The sequence below is a fragment of the Manis javanica genome, chromosome 1 (genome assembly GCF_040802235.1).
Source record: "Manis javanica isolate MJ-LG chromosome 1, MJ_LKY, whole genome shotgun sequence".
NCBI lineage: Eukaryota > Metazoa > Chordata > Mammalia > Pholidota > Manidae > Manis > Manis javanica.
The window spans coordinates 48876679-48893758 of NC_133156.1; the positions used below are offsets into that span (position 1 = coordinate 48876679).

The 17080-nt window shown below is 41.7% G+C and overlaps 1 protein-coding gene across 18 annotated transcripts in view; it reads left to right on the forward strand.

Annotated features, from left to right (window-relative positions):
- The window catches only part of TENM2 (teneurin transmembrane protein 2), a 1157254-nt gene that overhangs the window by 987961 nt on the left and 152213 nt on the right, over positions 1 to 17080 (forward strand). For all 18 annotated transcript variants that reach the window (XM_073231871.1, XM_073231863.1, XM_073231878.1 and 15 more), the window contains 2 exons: positions 3117 to 3312; positions 9612 to 9713. In XM_073231871.1, coding sequence (XP_073087972.1) covers positions 3117 to 3312; positions 9612 to 9713 — 298 coding nt within the window. The remainder of the gene's footprint in view (positions 1 to 3116; positions 3313 to 9611; positions 9714 to 17080) is intronic.

Genomic DNA, 17080 nt, shown 5'->3' on the forward strand with positions numbered 1-17080 from the left:
TTTAGGGACATGTTTACCATATACAAAGTACTTACTATTCTAAGCACTTTTATGAATTGACTCACTTAATCCTCACAACAATGTTTTGCTACAGACACAATTATTGTCCCCATTTTTAAGGTAAGGGATTTGAGACACAGAGAATTTAAATAGCTTGTGCAAGGGTCACAGCAAGTAGGCAGCAGGCCTGGGAATCTAACGTCAGGCAGCAGAGCTGGGATTCTGAGCTTAGTAGCAGGCCTTGGAGTCTAACCTTATGCAGTCTATTCCGAAGCTCTTGCTCATACCCACTCTACCAGGCGGACAAAATCCCTGCCCTGCTGGAACTTCCATTCTTCTGAGTAGACCCACAATAGACATAAAAACAAATTATATCATGTTAAAATGAGGGTGACAAGTGCATTTAAAAAAAATGAAGCACAATAAAGGGATACAGGATTAAAATCCCTCAGACAGCCACATTGTCCATGCCCACATGTTCCAGGGCCAAATTTGAGAACCCCTGGCTCAGATTCTAACTTAAATGAAAACTGCCCTCCATCCTTCTCTGGAGGGACTCTGAGGAGCCAGCCAGACTAGATGTCCTTTCTTTCCTCTGACAAATGCCTTTTCCCAGAGTGGTTTGATTGGTTGGGCAGTGAGTGCTGCTGCTAGTCTGAAGCCACGTCTGTGCTCTCGGCCGGTCAGCCCGTTCAGCGAGAGATGACCGATGGCCAAATTAATAATGAGCAATGGCCCCACACAAGTAATCACCTTCCCCAGACTTTTCCTCATGGGGGTGATATCCTGGACCCCAGATGAAGTACATTCTTCTCACCCTGGCACTAAGGAAGTTGCACTCATTTCTCTGGCTGACAGCAATTTCTAGACATGGGTCTTGGTAGTTGGACATTTACAGGGTTGCTAAGGAACAAATGTTTTGGTTACAAAGGTCTCTGAAAGCAACATCAGTTTGTCATATCACTTCAAACCATTCATTTTATCCTATAAAGAAAGTAACCAATGGGCTATGGGATACAGGAAAGCTAAATATAAACATACATTTCCTTGAGAGATGGAGCAATTACCCCTTCCTAACCAGAGACCATTCCCAGTTCTCCCAGATGTAAAAACTAGAACCATGCATTTGTTTATTTTGATTTGCAAGCCACTCATAGTCACAAGGTACCTAATAAAATAGTTGTTATTCTCCAGACACTGACCTGAGCATTATCTCATGCCATCCTAATAACATCCCTGATAGTTGCATGTTTATTATTCCTTAGTGTACTATTAGTATACTTAGTATACTATTCCTTAATAGTATTCCTTCCCCATGAAGGACTTGAAAGTAGAGTCACCCAACTTCAAACAAGAGCAAATGGCAGTCAAAATTCAAACCCAGGTGTGTTTGTTGGCAAAAACTTTGCACTTAAGATTATAGACTCTTGTTTTCAATTATCACGTTTCAGATGGGAAAAACTGGCAATTATGATGATGGGGGAAGTCACATTAGGAGATTCCTGGAGTTTCATTCTGTGAAGTTCATGAAGGAGGTTATAGTAAATGTTGGTCATCTGTAAAACCCTTTCTATAGAAGGGACGTGGTGAGAGAGAGCTTAATCCCCCAGCAGTGGCTTTTATCTGTAAAGGCCCACATTTTGAATATTCTCTGGAAGCCACAGTGCAAATGACTTTTCTGTACAGTGATTTTGAAAGATTTTGCAAAATTAGTCCATTTCTGCAGGGGTCTTACTGATTTTCTTGTTGATGAGTAAGAAACATTAGTGTCCTCTTTGCCTTTTCCTTCATCCTCTCTGTCCAGCCCTGGTCAAGTGGTGTCCTCTCTTCCTTAAACATGTTCCTCCAAAGTTGTCTCCTCTTCCCACTGATGTCCTAATAAAGACCATTCACGCTTGGGTTTCCACAGTCACGTGCTGACCGGTCTTCCTGCCTTTCATCCTCCCCACTAGAACATCTCATATCCTGCTTGCAAATGAATTCAGTCACTGCTGGAGGCTCTTCATTGGCTCCCAGCTGCCCACCCCGGGATTTCACCATTCTCTAGGACAGGCTTCTCTTGAGTCACGCTTGCCCACCCGACCACCCCATCCTGGTAGCCCTCACTGACCAGTCTCCCACTGATTGCTTCCTGTTTTGAGCCTGGTTTCCATTGAAACAGAGTTTATACTTCAGTGCAGGTTTATCTGAGGCCAGGCACTGTGAAGGCATGGACATTTCAGCCAAACAGATCTAGGTCTAAATTTTTGCTGAGCCATTTGGTCACTGTGTGACTTTCAATAAGTTGCTTGGCTTCTCTGAGCCTCCATTTTCTTATCTGTAAACTGAGGTACACATAGTAGTTTCTGCAAGAACTGAATGAGATGATGAGGATGATCGTGAAGATGTATGTTGTGTTTACTTTATGCCAGGCACTGATCTACATATTATCTTATTCCTCACAACAGCTTGTAACATAGGTACTATTATTTTAAGTATTGAAGATGGGGAAACTGAGGCACAGACAATTGAAGCTAGGAAGTGCTAGATTTTCTCCCACGTAGTCTGGCTCCACAGCCCTCAATGGTAACTACTCTGCTGTACCACCTTCCCTTAGTAAGAGAGCACTAAATGGTAGCTAGTAACCAAAGTCCACAATTCCTTACATGAAACCCTTGAGGAGCTAAAGCATTTTGGAATTCAGATTTTGGGGAATTATAAAAAAGTTATATTTGGTGTGCACTATGTATTATATAATACCCTAGTGGGGACTGAGATAATAACCCAACTTTCTCTCACTTTTCCTTCTCCCTCTCTCTCTCTTATACACACACACACATACACACACACACACACACACAATGTGAAAAAAAGCATAAAAGTTTGTGTTTTCAACTTTCTTAACTTAAAATTATAGAAAAGGGATTGCAGCCTATAGTAATAAAACTATTAGCAACAACTATAAGCATAATAAATGGTGGCCGCTATTATTACAGTTTTATGACTCTTATATAACTGGATGAGCTCCTATACTCGAAGTGTTGCTCAGTTAACTAACGGGGTAGGAGGGAAAGGTGCTAGTCACGGGCCAGGTCATCCCCAGGCTCACAGGTGACGCGCTCTCTTCTCTTCCTTAGTATGATTTCATGGAGCGTCTGGATGGGAAAGAGAAATGGAGTGTGGTGGAGTCGCCCAGGGAACGCCGGAGCATACAGACCCTGGTTCAGAATGAAGCCGTGTTTGTGCAGTACCTGGATGTGGGCCTGTGGCACCTGGCCTTCTACAATGATGGGAAAGACAAAGAGATGGTTTCCTTCAACACTGTTGTTCTTGGTAGGTGTGGGACCTCTCCGGCGACATGTTACAATGGGGAGCAGGGAATCGGCCAAGGCTTCTCTGTGGAAGGCACATCTTCCAAGGTAGTTTCTACTCTGGAAGAGACCAAACCAGGATCCTTACCTTAGGCCTCATAGTACGACACACCTAAAACTAGCCCTGATTAAAAGAGGAATGCTGTTTAAATCAAGAAAATGCCAGTATTAGTCCCCGGGGTTCAGTCGTGGTGAAGAACTCGGCTCCAGTGGCCTGTCAAGTCCTGGCCACACCACTGAGGCAAATCATGGAACTTCTGTAAAGCCTCGGTTTCCTCAGGGTAAAAGAGAACCCATTAGTGCCCACCTCACAGGCTAATATTATAAGGACTAAATAAAGTGTATAACTCTCTAGACATGTACTAGAGCCAGTAATTACTGACCATTCACATCAGTTTGAATCTTTCTTAAAAATCGGGGAGAGCTCAAAATAAAAAGTTTTTTAAGAACTTAGAAATAAATCAGAAAGAGGCTATAGACATAAAATTATATCTTTGTTCCCAAGTAAGCAAATTATATCCTTGTTCCCCAGTAAGTAAATTCATGTTTATAGACATAAAATTATATCTTTGTTCCCAAGTAAGTAATTAAGCACTTGTCATTTTTGGCATGTTTTAGCCCTGCTTTTTATTAGCTATCAAAGGAAAAGCTAAGGTTTTATCCAAATTCCCTCATGTATGTGCATACAATCCTTTAAAAGGGCTATTAGTCTGAGAAGATTTCATGAAGTTTTCTAGAGAAAACCCTAAGAATTTTTACAAGTAAGTAAGCTACAGATATTTTCATTAAATCTGTTTTTTCATTAGGTTTTAATCTTACTAATGATAATAACTGTTTCTGGGTAGAACACCTGTGAGTCAGGGCAGATTGTCAGATCCATTTCAGAGAAGAATAAACTAAGATTCAGAAAACTGAGTCCCTCAAGGTCCCAGGTGTAGAAATGATGGAAGCGGAGGGGCTTCTGGGCCTTGCCTGCTGCCTTTCTGCAACTATGTTGTCCCAGGAGCATTTAGCTGTGGCTCTCGGGGGTTGTTGGAGGTTCAGCCTAGATAAGATGGTTTCATGAGGAGAGCCGGGTCAGTCCAGAACTAAATCCCAGGTTTTCTTTCCCACATCCTAGCTGGGAAAGTCACTTACTTCCCTGAGCTTCAGTTTGATCTTTTGTGAAAATGTCATGACCGCATCCCTGAAGGGAAGGGCGATGCAGCTTTCTGTGCTGAGTGCGCGGGGAATGGATGCAGCCATCACTGAAGGAGAGCTGATGGTGTTCTAAGAGCACATCTTGTGCAGATGCTTTTCTACTGACGGTATTTTCAGAACTTCTCTACTGGCCTCATGGATTTCTCTGAGGGGTTCCCTGATTCTTGAAAGACCTATATATGTCATCCTAAAATGCCAGTGGCAGTTCTTCATCTGCGGCTGCAACTTCAGAATGTTACAAAATCAGATAGAATTTGGCATTAGCCATACCATTGAAGTTCATCCTTATTCCCTCTGCTAAGAAAAGATTGGTCCTCTAAGGGCTGGCCAAATGCTTTTAAAGCAGGGTTGGCACACTACAGCCCATGGGCTGGGTCTGGCCTGCTGCCTACTTTTATAAATAAAGTTTTACTGGAGTACAGCCATGTTCATCTGTTGACATATTGTCTATGGCAGCTAAACCACAGAGGAAGTAGTTGTATCAGAGTCAGTTTAGCCCACAAAGCCTAAATATTTACTATCTGTCCCTTTACAGAAAAAGTTTGCCAACCCCTGCTCTAAACTAATGTCATAAACTTTGTATCATAAAAGTCACTGGAGAAGTTTTCATGATGAGGGAAAATTACCAGAGTCAGGATAAGTACTGATGGGGGAGAAAGTAAAAAGATAAAAACCGGCTCACAAAAGCAAGGAACTGGCGACACATTTGGAACTAATTTGAGAATGTTGAGATAAAAAATAATCATTAAGGAACATGATGAGAAATGATACCCTTTTAATCACCTTGTATTTAAGCTGAAAAGCCTGAACACATTCATCTGAGCACATACTATACACAGCAGCTGGCTTAGATGGAGTCTGCAAGGACTCAGTGACATGGCTAACAAAAAAAAACAATAACAACTACACAATTACAGAACGTTTCCTGTGTGCTGTCCTCTACATTAGGATCTGTGGGACGAGATCAGTCCACCCAGAGCACAGTCATAGGAGGCAGGTACTGCCAATATTCTGTTTTCCTGTTTAGGAAGCCAAGACTGAGAGATGTTAAACATTGTACCCCAAGGTCACACACAGCTAGTAGAGGTGGAGTCTGGATTCCAACTCTCCAGAGCCAGGACTCTTCACCCCTGGTTTGCTGTAGATTCTAGCCCAATAAATCTCTCCACCTCAGCAGCAAGGTTCCTGGGGGCCAGATTCTCTCATGGCTCCTGCCCTCCATCTCCGTATCCACATAGGTACAGATGCTGTGGTAGCAAGATGCCCTTCCCCCAGCCCATTACCCTCACTTTCCTGTGGGAGTTGGAATAGCAATTCTCCCCAGAGGATTTCTCTTGCCTGGACTGTAGCTCAAAGAGAAAGTCAAAGGTAATAGGCCTAATAATTGGGCAGACATCTTGATAGAGCAATGATAGTAATTGTCCTGAAATGCAGGGAAAAGAACAGTGTTTTATTTGGCTCAGAGGTTCTCCCACACGTTATTATCAGAACGTTCTCCATTAAGAGCAGTGAGGAGTGCCAGAAGTCCCTGTGATACAAAACAGAAGGAAAACTGTTAGACTGCTGTCAGCCAGTGGCTACACTAATACGCCCCTGACTCATGGGAGACTTTTGATACATTTTGGAAAAAAGCAGCCTGATTTCAGAAATGAGTTTTATCTCAGGGGGCAACAGAGTGGCATTCTTGAAGCATGGTGCAGATTGAGTGGAGGCTAGTCTCCGCTTGTGTAAAAATCCCATTTCCTGGGCTTCCTGTCATCACCTGCCATTGTTTCATAAGAAAACTTAAACTAGGTTGACAAAATTGAAAACTGATAATATTTCAATAGTAACATTTCTTGGAATGTTGGAAAAAGGGGACTGAAAGGGGCTGCTTTGATATTTCAGCAGTACCACATAATGGTTTTTTCCCTCACCAACTATAGAAATGTTTCAAATGTAAGACTTCGGCAAAATTAGAAGGAAAATACTCTTCATTACTGTTTTTGCTTATTTTGTATTCTTCTACCCTCCTGCATACACATATATATATATATATGTGTGTGTGCATGTGCACATACACACACACACACACACACACACACACACACTGACAGCTGTTTACATTGGTCCTTCTTGGTGAAGAATCAGTTCTTATCTCTACCTCACAGAGCTTGATGAGAAATGACAGGTACATGAAAAGGCAGTCACAGGAACTATGGAAGTTCAGAGGAAGGGGTAGAAACCCAGACTGAGGGATGTGGGGAAGGAAGAAACCCAGAAGCTAAATGTTTTCTAAACTGAGACCTTAGGATCAATTCCTCAGCTAGAGTCAGGAGGGCTTCTGGCCCAGCAAAGAGGCTGGGCAAAGACCTCAGTCCTTTTCCGTGGTAGTGTGGTGGCAAAGAGCACCCTTGACATTTGCTACTTTACCTCTGAAGCCGTTAGGTTTGAAAACAGGGAGATTCAAGCTCAGCGATGTCAATTTCCACCAAACCATCCCCAGACCCAGATGCTCAGTGAGAAGCAATGTCTACCTTCTCGTAGGAGCAACTTCTTCAAATGCAATCTAGATAATCCCATTTCTATCTAAAACTTTTCATTTGTTCCATTGATCACAGAAAAAAAATCTGACTCATTTCCATGGCCTATGTGGTCCTGGGTGACCTGTCTGCAGAGAAATCTCCAAACTCATTATGTCACTGTCTTCCTTTTTGCTACCCTCCAACCACCCTAGATTCAGTCTGCTCTTATCCCCCTCAGGGCCTTTGCATAGGCTAGTCCTCCTGCCTGGAATACTCTTCTCCTGGCTCTTCATTTGCCTATCCTAGATCACCCTTAAATATCACCTGCATAGATTATAGAGTCCCTCCATGGCCATCCTCCCTAAGCAGACTCCTGTTACTCCCTATCACAGTATGCTATTCTTTTCAAAGTACTTATCACAACTTTTACTTAACTTTATTTGATAACTTCTTTTTGGCCTATATTCTCTAGGACAGTGAAAGTTTGATGAGGGCAGGGGTTGTATCTGTTTTAGTCACCATTGTATTTACCAATGCCTTGTACAATGCTTTGTGTGTAATAGGTGCTCAGTTAATAACGTAAACCATACATCAAGAACCATACAGGTCTGAGTTTCCATGCTAATTGTAAGCTAACATATTTGCCTACCACAGTTTCACAGATGTTATCAGAAGACATGATACTCCTGGGTCAGGAACAAGGTATTTTATTAGTCAGAGCAATGCAATATGTAGAGTATTAGTATGTATGTCAGTTCCTCAAGTCCCATTTCTCATAGGGCCACATGAATAGGGCCAGGTGACACCAGCACATTCAGTGGGTTACATTATAGGAGAGAAACCCTGACTCTTCCATACCCAAGTCTCGTAGAATGAGGAGTGAGCCTGCCTGATCTTTGCTCCAGAGGGAGATGTTATCATTATTATACTGGACTTTATTATACAGTAAGTATGCCTGCTGTTTGCTCTGGAGATAGACATCTCTATGCAGACAATCTTGAAAAGATAGTCCAGAACACAGGCAGTTGGTGCCTCTGCTCACAAGACATTCAGAAACACAAGAGACCCATAGAGAACTATCTCCCAGCACCAAGTGAAATTGCTTGTTTTTAACCTGCAAAAGCAGCTATTTCATATGATTTGACCTAAAGCTTTTTGATGAATGAATGAATGAATGAATGAACGAATGAATGAATGAATGATGAATAGACGGAACATATCAGTAGCCACTTGGATGCCTCTCAGCCCATTTACACAGCCAATCTAAAGGAATTTCAGCCTAAAGTGTTAATTACTAAACATTTGGCTTGATGGAGTCTATAGTCTTCTGCCTGATTTTGAAAAAAAACAAATAACCCTCACTGAGTTCCCCTCAGAGTACCAGAAACCAACTTCAGCTTGGTTCTGGAAGAAGACATCTAAGAAATGATATACTGTAGAAAGAAAGCACTATCCCTGGTTTGGTTTTCAGTCTAGAACGAGACTAAATGGGGAATTCAGATTAAAGGAAAAGCCCCCTTTATCCTCCTCAGGCCACTCCATCAGTAGCAGTTGGACTTTATGGTCTTTCATGCAACATCACCAAGTCAATGTCCCCAGCTCCTCAAGGGTGTGTAAAGATCACATTTTGGGCATAGTGGCTGTTTCCTTTTCATCATCTTAGTAACTTGGAACCTGAAAGTCTAAATGTGTTTAACTTAAGGCAGAAGTGAAGAGAGTAATAATAATAATATTTTAAAAGAATATGTCTATGTGCATATAGACTGAAATCAACATGAAAAAGTTCTGAAAAGATCCCTTTGAAGCTATTACTTGAGTGCACACATAGAAAAGTAAGCCATGAAATGAGATGGCTATGCAGGTTAGAGTAAATGGGAACTAACCGGTTTTCATGAAAAGTAAGATCTGCAAAAGCCAAGCATAACCCAAAACCTACTACTTAATGAACCCCAAAATCATGCCTAAATTGATTAGTGTTAGATACTTAAATTTTTCTTTCCTTAAAGCAGGGAATTTTTGTACTCTACAAACATGAAATCAGGAACAAACACTGTCATTTGGAGAATCACCCTCTATACACAAGGCTAAAAGCTAAGATCCCAGTTGTCAGACCAAATCTCAGATTGATAGGATGATATCGGGGAAGGGAGGGCCATCATAGTGTTCAAAAACTTTTCAACATTTAAACATGGGAAATTTTAGTTTTTAAATACAAGTAATGAAACACTATGTTGTATGCTTGAAACTAATATAATTATCAAGTGTACTTCAGTAAAAAAATCAATCAATCCAAGCAAGTAGTTTCTTTTGAAAAGCAAAAGTTACAGCAATACTAGCCTTACATTCCTGTGTGGGTAATCCAACAGAGCGCAATGGTTACTTCCATGTGCTGTCCAAGTCACCCTCGTCCCCATTATTCCCTTATGTTCCCAACCAGTCCCCTGTAGGCATTTGAGGTTACTACCACTGGTCTTTAAAAATGGTGGGTGGCTGATGATTAAATTGCTTCACCAGCAAGCAGAGGAAAAACTAATTGCTGAATTAATTTCTTTTTCAGATTCAGTTCAGGACTGTCCACGTAATTGCCATGGGAATGGTGAATGTGTGTCCGGGCTGTGTCACTGCTTCCCAGGATTTCTAGGAGCAGACTGTGCTAAAGGTATTTGCCACCACTTCCCTGTTATGGTTGGAGAACAGAACATAGGCTTTTCAGAGGAGGTGAAGAAGGGGCCACCAAAGTATCCTCCCCAAAAGATTCCACTGGAACATCTTGTAAGCCCATGAATGCTAGAAGGGTGAACCCTTGGGGAAAGAGTAGGCTTTGAATTATGACAATTGGCTAATATACCTATAGGAGCAGGGCAGTTATCCTTGGCACCGAGGTGTGCTGAGAAGAAAGATTTGCTAAAAATGAGATGGTTGGATTTCCTGTAAAAGCAGAAGTGAATTACCATCACTCCTTTCTTATAATCATTAACTTCTATGTAATGGAAGATTAAGCATCTCAGGGTTAGTAAATTTCATTCATTCCGGCCAGCTACACTCTTAATCTAGGAAGCACTATTTATCTTGGTGGAATCGGTTTTAAATTGTATTATTAATTTATCTACACGGCTTTGCACAGAATGGCTCTGGCCCTAGGATTCTTGGGAGAACAGTAATATAAGAAATAAAATGATGCTCACAAGAACAGGGAACTTAGGGATGCATACTGAGCTTGCTAGAGATCTTGAGCATTACCTTAAAATGGCTCTATCAGAGGCAAGTGTAGTAAAGAGCAGAGCTTCTCCCACTTTTTAGCATAGTGCACATACACACACAAGGTATTTTCTAGATAAAACTATAAAATTGAAAAAAAAAACTTTTAACAAAACAATGCTTACCTTTTACCCCATTTTTCTTTCCTAAGCTACCCTATTTCATTTTTTTTTAAATGCTGATTAAAACCAGCTGCCCTGACTCCCTACCCACCACCAAGTCATATCCCAGTATGAGGAACAGTGATGGAGATGTTCAGAGCCGCCTTGCTCAGGAGTGGGCGTTCCTGGGTCCCAATCTAGTTCTGCCATTTAGTACGTCTGTGACCTTGAGCAAGTGACCTTACATGACTGAATCTCAGCTTCCTCCTCTAGAAAAGGGGGGGGCACTCCTTTAAAAATTCATTGTGAGGATGGTATAAGAGAGCACAGTCGAGGATCTTAGCAGAATGCATTGTGAGCCCTCAAACAGTTGATTTTTTACCACTTTTGATTTATGTATACAATATTATATTTATTTCTATGGTTATATAATCTTTTCATTATTTTTATGTGCATCAAAAGAGCATCCTGCCTTAGTGTTCTGAGAGAGAGAGGCAATTATTAATACATTTGATTGGTAAATGCTAAGTAGAGCTACTTCTTTTTCCCTTGCCACAATTGCTGGGAAAAAGACTATTTCAAATGTTCACAATATTTCAAAAGAGTTGAGATTCCCATCCTTCTGAATGCTGACTGACAAGTGAATGGGACCTCGTTGTGCTTGAAGTGCTGGATTTGGTTGTACATGCGAGAGACTAAGTCCTCAATGGCATACCACCAACAGACATACCCTCTGTTGTGCAATAATGTGAAAGGTGTGGTAAACTCATCAGATACAGAAAGAAAAGAGGGCAGGAAGCCACTGGATAATTCTCTTGGCTATTTTCCCCCTTAGCACACTCTGTGCACTGGCATGTGGGTGCATCACCAAGTAGACAGTAGAGCCTGGAACTCTACCAAAGGCATGCTTTGCTCAGGTTCCAACGGGCCCTGGTAGAGGGAGGTGGATGGACACACCGCATCACTGTGCCACGCTCTTTGCATAACGAAGGCTGTAAAGGATGGAAAACCTCAATATCATTCGAATGGCTTTTCTTGCATAATCTAATTTTCCTGGGAGTGAAGGCATTAATGAGAGGAAGGACAGAATAGTCCTTTTATATGTGGCTGCAAATGGACTGAACCCTCAGCTGCACAGCCTCTGAGCTGTAAATGGATATTAACAGTGACACACATCGATGTATTATTAATCCTGAAAACCATGTGTGCTCTGGCTGCACATCCAGTTACTGGCCTTTCAGCCCTAAGTACCCAACCATTTAAGAACTCTTTGCTCTAAATCCATTTGCAGATGAGCGTCCATTCTGCATTATGGATCTGTAATGGTGTGTGCATTTAGCTGCTTAAAAGGACTCACGGTGTGTGCTTTGCATTCACCACCTGTACTGTGGCTGGGCACACACTCCAAGGGTGCATTAGCCATGGTATATAATTGATCCTTGCGAAACAAATATGGAGAGGCTGTTAAGAGTAGTTACTCCTGCACACTCAGGAGCTATTCCCAAAATCGGCCTTTGAACTTGTATATTTTAATTTAGCTGTTGATTCCTACAGTGAAAAAAATTGAAGCATTTAAAGAATGAAATTGCTTTCTCCTTGCCTCCCCATTTATTCTTGGCAAAGTTGGCGTAAGAGTATTAGGAGTAAGCTTCTAGCTCTTTGCCCTGAAGACGTTTCTTCCTTAGTATTTTTTGAATGGACACAGTTTAAGCAACTTCATTAACAACGATAATAATAGGAAATATTCTAAACCTTTATTTCACCAAATTTGCTCTTTTGTGTACCATCTTTTTGGTTTTTGTCAAATTCTTGGGCCATCAGTATTGTTTTATATAACATACTTCTTTAAGTTAACTCATTATATTTACATAAATTTATTTTAAAGGAAACAATGTCATAGTCATAAATTTAAAGGGAAAACCAGAATCAATTGCAATAAATAGGAAATGTCAGTGCCACCTTTAACCCCTATCAAAAGAGGAATATTTTCACTCTCCTGTGCATTAAGCCAGGTCAGCTTCTCACACACTTAATCCATCTCAAGATTCCCCAGAGTGGACATGAGTACGTGGAAGCTAGCCTGGCATCTACAGAAACTCAAGCTCTCATCTTGTTAGTATTCGCTCCTGAAAATAACAAAATTCATTAACTACTCCTGTGTGATGAAGTGAGACACCAGTACAAATAGGCACACAGACTTAATTATGCCAGCTGTAAGGGGGTAAATCTAATGATTAGCACCTGATTTACTTGCGGTTTGTTAAGCCTCCCCTTCAGATCCTTTTTTTTTTTTTTTGGTATCATTAATGTACATTTACATGAGCAACATTATGGTTACTAGACTCCCCCTATTATCAAGTCCCCACCACATACCCCATTACAGTCACTGTCCATCAATGTAGTAAGATGTTGTAAAATCACTACTTGTCTTATCTGTGTTGTACTGCCTTCCCCGTGTCCCTCACCCCCTACATTATGTGTGCTAATCATCATGCCTCTTTTTTCCCCCTTATCCTTCCCTTCCCACCCATCCTCCCCAGTCCCTTTCCCTTTGGTAACTGTTAGTCCAATCTTGGGTTCTGTGAGTCTGCTGATGTTTTGTTCCTTCAGTTTTTTTCTTTGTTCTTATACTCCACAGATGATTGAAATTATTTGGTACTTGTCTTTCTCTGCCTAGCTTATTTCACTGAGCATAATACCCTCTAGCTCCATCCATGCTGTTACAAATGGTAGGATTTGTTTTCTTCTTATGGCTGAATAATATTCCATTGTGTATATGTACCACATCTTCTTTATTCATTCATCTACTGATGGACACTTAGGTTGCTTCCATATCTTAGCTATTATAAATAGTGCTGTGATAAACATAGGGGTGCATATGTCTTTTTCAAACTGGGCTCCTGCATTCTTAGGGTAAATTCCTAGGAGTGGAATTCCTGGGTCAAATGGCATTTCTATTTTTAGTTTTTTGAGGAACGTCCATACTGCTTTCCACAATGGTTGAACTATTTTACATTCCCACCAGCAGTGTAGGAGGGTTCCCCTTTCTCCACATTCTTGCCAACATTTGTTGTTGTTTGTCTTTTGGATAGTGGCCATCCAAACTGGTGTGAGATGATATCTCGTTGTGGCTTTAATTTGCATTTCTCTGATAACAAGCGATGTGGAGCATCTTTTCATGTGCCTGTTGGCCATCTGAATTTCTTCTTTGAAGAAGTAGTGTCTGTTCAGCTCCTCTGCCCATTTTTTAATTGGCTTATTTGCTTTTTTTTTGTTGAGATGCATGAGCTCTTTATATAATTTGGATGTCAACCCCTTATTGGATATGCCATTTATGAATATATTCTCCCACACTGTAGGATGTCTTTTTGTTCTACTGATGGTGTCCTTTGCTGTACAGAAGCTTTTTAGTTTGATACAGTCCCACTTGTTCATTTTCCCTTCAGATCATTTAAAAATAATCATTTAATCACTATTAAGCATTAAATATGTACCAGGCATTATATAAAGTACTTAATACAAACAATTTTTCCTATTGCCTATGAACAATATGAGATAAATCCTATTTTAACCACCACCACCAATGTTTTAGGCTTTTTATATGGGAATCATTTCAGGCTTGCCAACAAGTTGCACAAATGGTACCTATGGTTCCCATATAGAGTTTAACCAGCTTCCCCTCATATCAGCATTTTAAATTATCATAGTTCAATTATTGGAACAAGGAAATTAGCACTGATGCAATACTATTGACTAATTTACAGACTTTTTTCCAATTTTACCCTTTTTTTTCCTGGTCCAGACCCCACATGTTTAGTTGTCACATCTCCTTAGTCCCCTCCATTCTGTGAGGGTTCTTCAGTCTTTTCCTTGTCTCTCATGGCCTTGACCATTTTTGAAGAGTACTGGTCAGGTATTTTTTAGTATGTCTCTCTCAATATGGGTTTGTCTGATTATTTTTGAGGTGAGATTGAGACTATGCATTTTTAGCAAGATGCTGTGCCCTCCTCAGTGAATCATACCAAAGATGCTCCTCTGATTTTTTATAAGAAAAAATTAAAATGTGTTTGTGTGTGTGGAGAGTGCATGTGTGCCTTTCCCCCCACCCCTTACACAGACATCTGAGACTCTGGGAGGCTCTGTCCCAAAGGTCCTGCACAGCTTGTCAGGGGTGATGGCAAATTGCCACTCACAAACAACTTTCGAGCCTGAGAAGCTTCTAAGTGTTAGCAGGGAGGAACTGCAGCAGACAGGGAGAGGTAATGATGCTAGCAAGTGCAGAGAGGAAAGACAGGTCCCACATCTCCTGCTACCCAGAGTGGTGCATGCCATCTCCTGGGTGTGGCCCGTGATCATTTCCCTTCTTTCTTGATAAAAGCCCTTAGGAGGGCCTGAGCCTGAGGTCCTGCCTCATCACAAACTCGCATTCACCTTTGTTCCTTCACTGACAGCTGTGCTCAGGATGCCTTGAGTTCTGCCAGTTTCTGCTACTGCAGGCAGCCAGCAGACTCTGGTCCTCCCACCGAGGGAAAAATTTGCCACATTAGCAAGGGGAATTCCCATCACATCCAAGCCACAGGGTTGTGTCCAAGTGACAGAAATACAGATTTACTCTCTTGACCTCATGCTGCACCTCCTGTCCCCTCAGATGTGAGGTGCAGATGGCAGTTCCTTGTCTTCTTATAAACCTGCCAGTCTGCATCAGGCATCCGAAGACATCCTTGCAGTGACTGGAGGACTCAGTCAGCATGAATTTGCAGAGCATTCATTCCACAGGCCCCGCCGAGCAGAGGTCCTGACAGGCTCAGTAGTCAAAATGGAACTGACCCTTACACTGAAAGAATGTGTAAAGGCCCTAACATACTGCTCCAAGTCAACTGAGGGGAAGAACTTAGCGTGCACCCAGCAGATGCTTACCATGTGCCTGCTATGAGCCAGGACTGCACTAAGTACCAGACATACGAGGATGAGCAAGAAGGCCAGGGCCCTGCCTTCTGAGAGCTTCCAGTCTGATGAACGCACATGATGAGCAAGTGAGAAACGTAAGACTTAAGTCCAAACTGCAATGATGTGGACTTTGAACACAAAAGACATTATTAAGAAGATAAAGATGTTTATGAAGCAATGAAGTATGAATCTATGAAAATAGCTAATTATCAGTATCTGGGAATGTGGAGAAACTTCCATGGAGAAAGAGTCTAGTAAAGGACCTACAACAAATAGTGGCTTTCAGGATAGAATTTCATGAATTGCACAATGTAATGAGCAATCTTTCAGATTCAGAGTTTGTGGGAAAAAATGGCATTTCTTTCCCAGTAATCTGTAGATTCTCTATGAGGTGCCTCTCCTACTCACTATAACTGCTTATGACTCAAGCTATTATTTAGTCTGCAGTTTTTGTTTTCACTCTTCCCATTGCGTGCTTTGTCATTACATCATTTTAAGGCTGATTATGGTGGACTAAGCGCTTTTTAATTATGATTCATTGTTTTCCTTTTATTTACTTTTATTTGAAGGTCTTTCCTTGACTTAAGATGTTTCCTTAGGTTGTTTGTAAAGCAGCCTTGCATTTCAGAAGAGATCCAAGGCTTCTGATCATCCTGTTGTGACACTGGCTCCTCGGATGGCTTACCTGGTTCTGAGCTTGAGGCCACAACCTGCAGCAGAAACTTCAAACGCCAGAGCCTTACCTGTTAAACAATGCGTATTTAACAGCTACTGAAAATGACAACTCCTGCTGCTGCGCAGCTGTCAGGGGAGGCCCAGAAAGGCCGCAGCCACGGAAACAGAAAGCCTTCTCTCCAGGGGTTGGTTTCAGCTCCTAACCAACTTTTGTGGAGCCTTGGAAGACAAGAACAAGGATCTTGCCATTTTTCTCCTGTGACTGGTACATGTACCACAACCCAGCCCCTCCAGGGGTTCTCACACTAAAGCCCAATTATAATCATCATCATCCTCATCATAGCTGACATTTACTAAGCTATGTGTCAACCACTGTATTAAGATACTGAATAATCATCTCATTTAACCATTGACAGTTATCTGTTTTGTAGATGATTGTTACCCCCTTTTACAAATGAGGAAAATGAAGCACAGAGAGGCGGGGTAACTTACTCAAGATCTGTCAGGGAGCAGACAGTATTGCTGGGGCTCAAACAGGCAGTCTGGCCTGGACTCTTAACGCTAGACCATGAGATTAATGTTGGCAGATGTGAGACATAAGGCAGACATGCTTTGCAGGCACTTTGTGTAACGATTGTACACTAGGGTTTGGGTCTCAACCCGAGAAAACTTCAGGAGAGAAACCAAGGTTTACTAGGTAGAAAATAGAGCTAGCATTTGAAATAAAGTTTGCCTGCTGCTCTGAACCCTTCCCTTCCCAGACACCAGGTACTTTATCTCACCTCCCTCGTCTGTCATCTGCCAGCTCCTTTTCCGTCGGTCTCCAACATGCTGCGCTCCATCTTTCCTCTGTCTTCATGACCACTTGGCCACCAGTGTTGCCCTGATGCCATTCCCCCAACTCACTACTTCCACTCTCCCAGAGCTCTTACAAGTAAGTCACTACTCTTCTCAAACACGTTCAGTGGCTCCCAGTTGCCTCCCATAATGGTTGTCACACATTGGTTTAGAGACATTTATAATGGGAAAATTTGTTATAAATGCA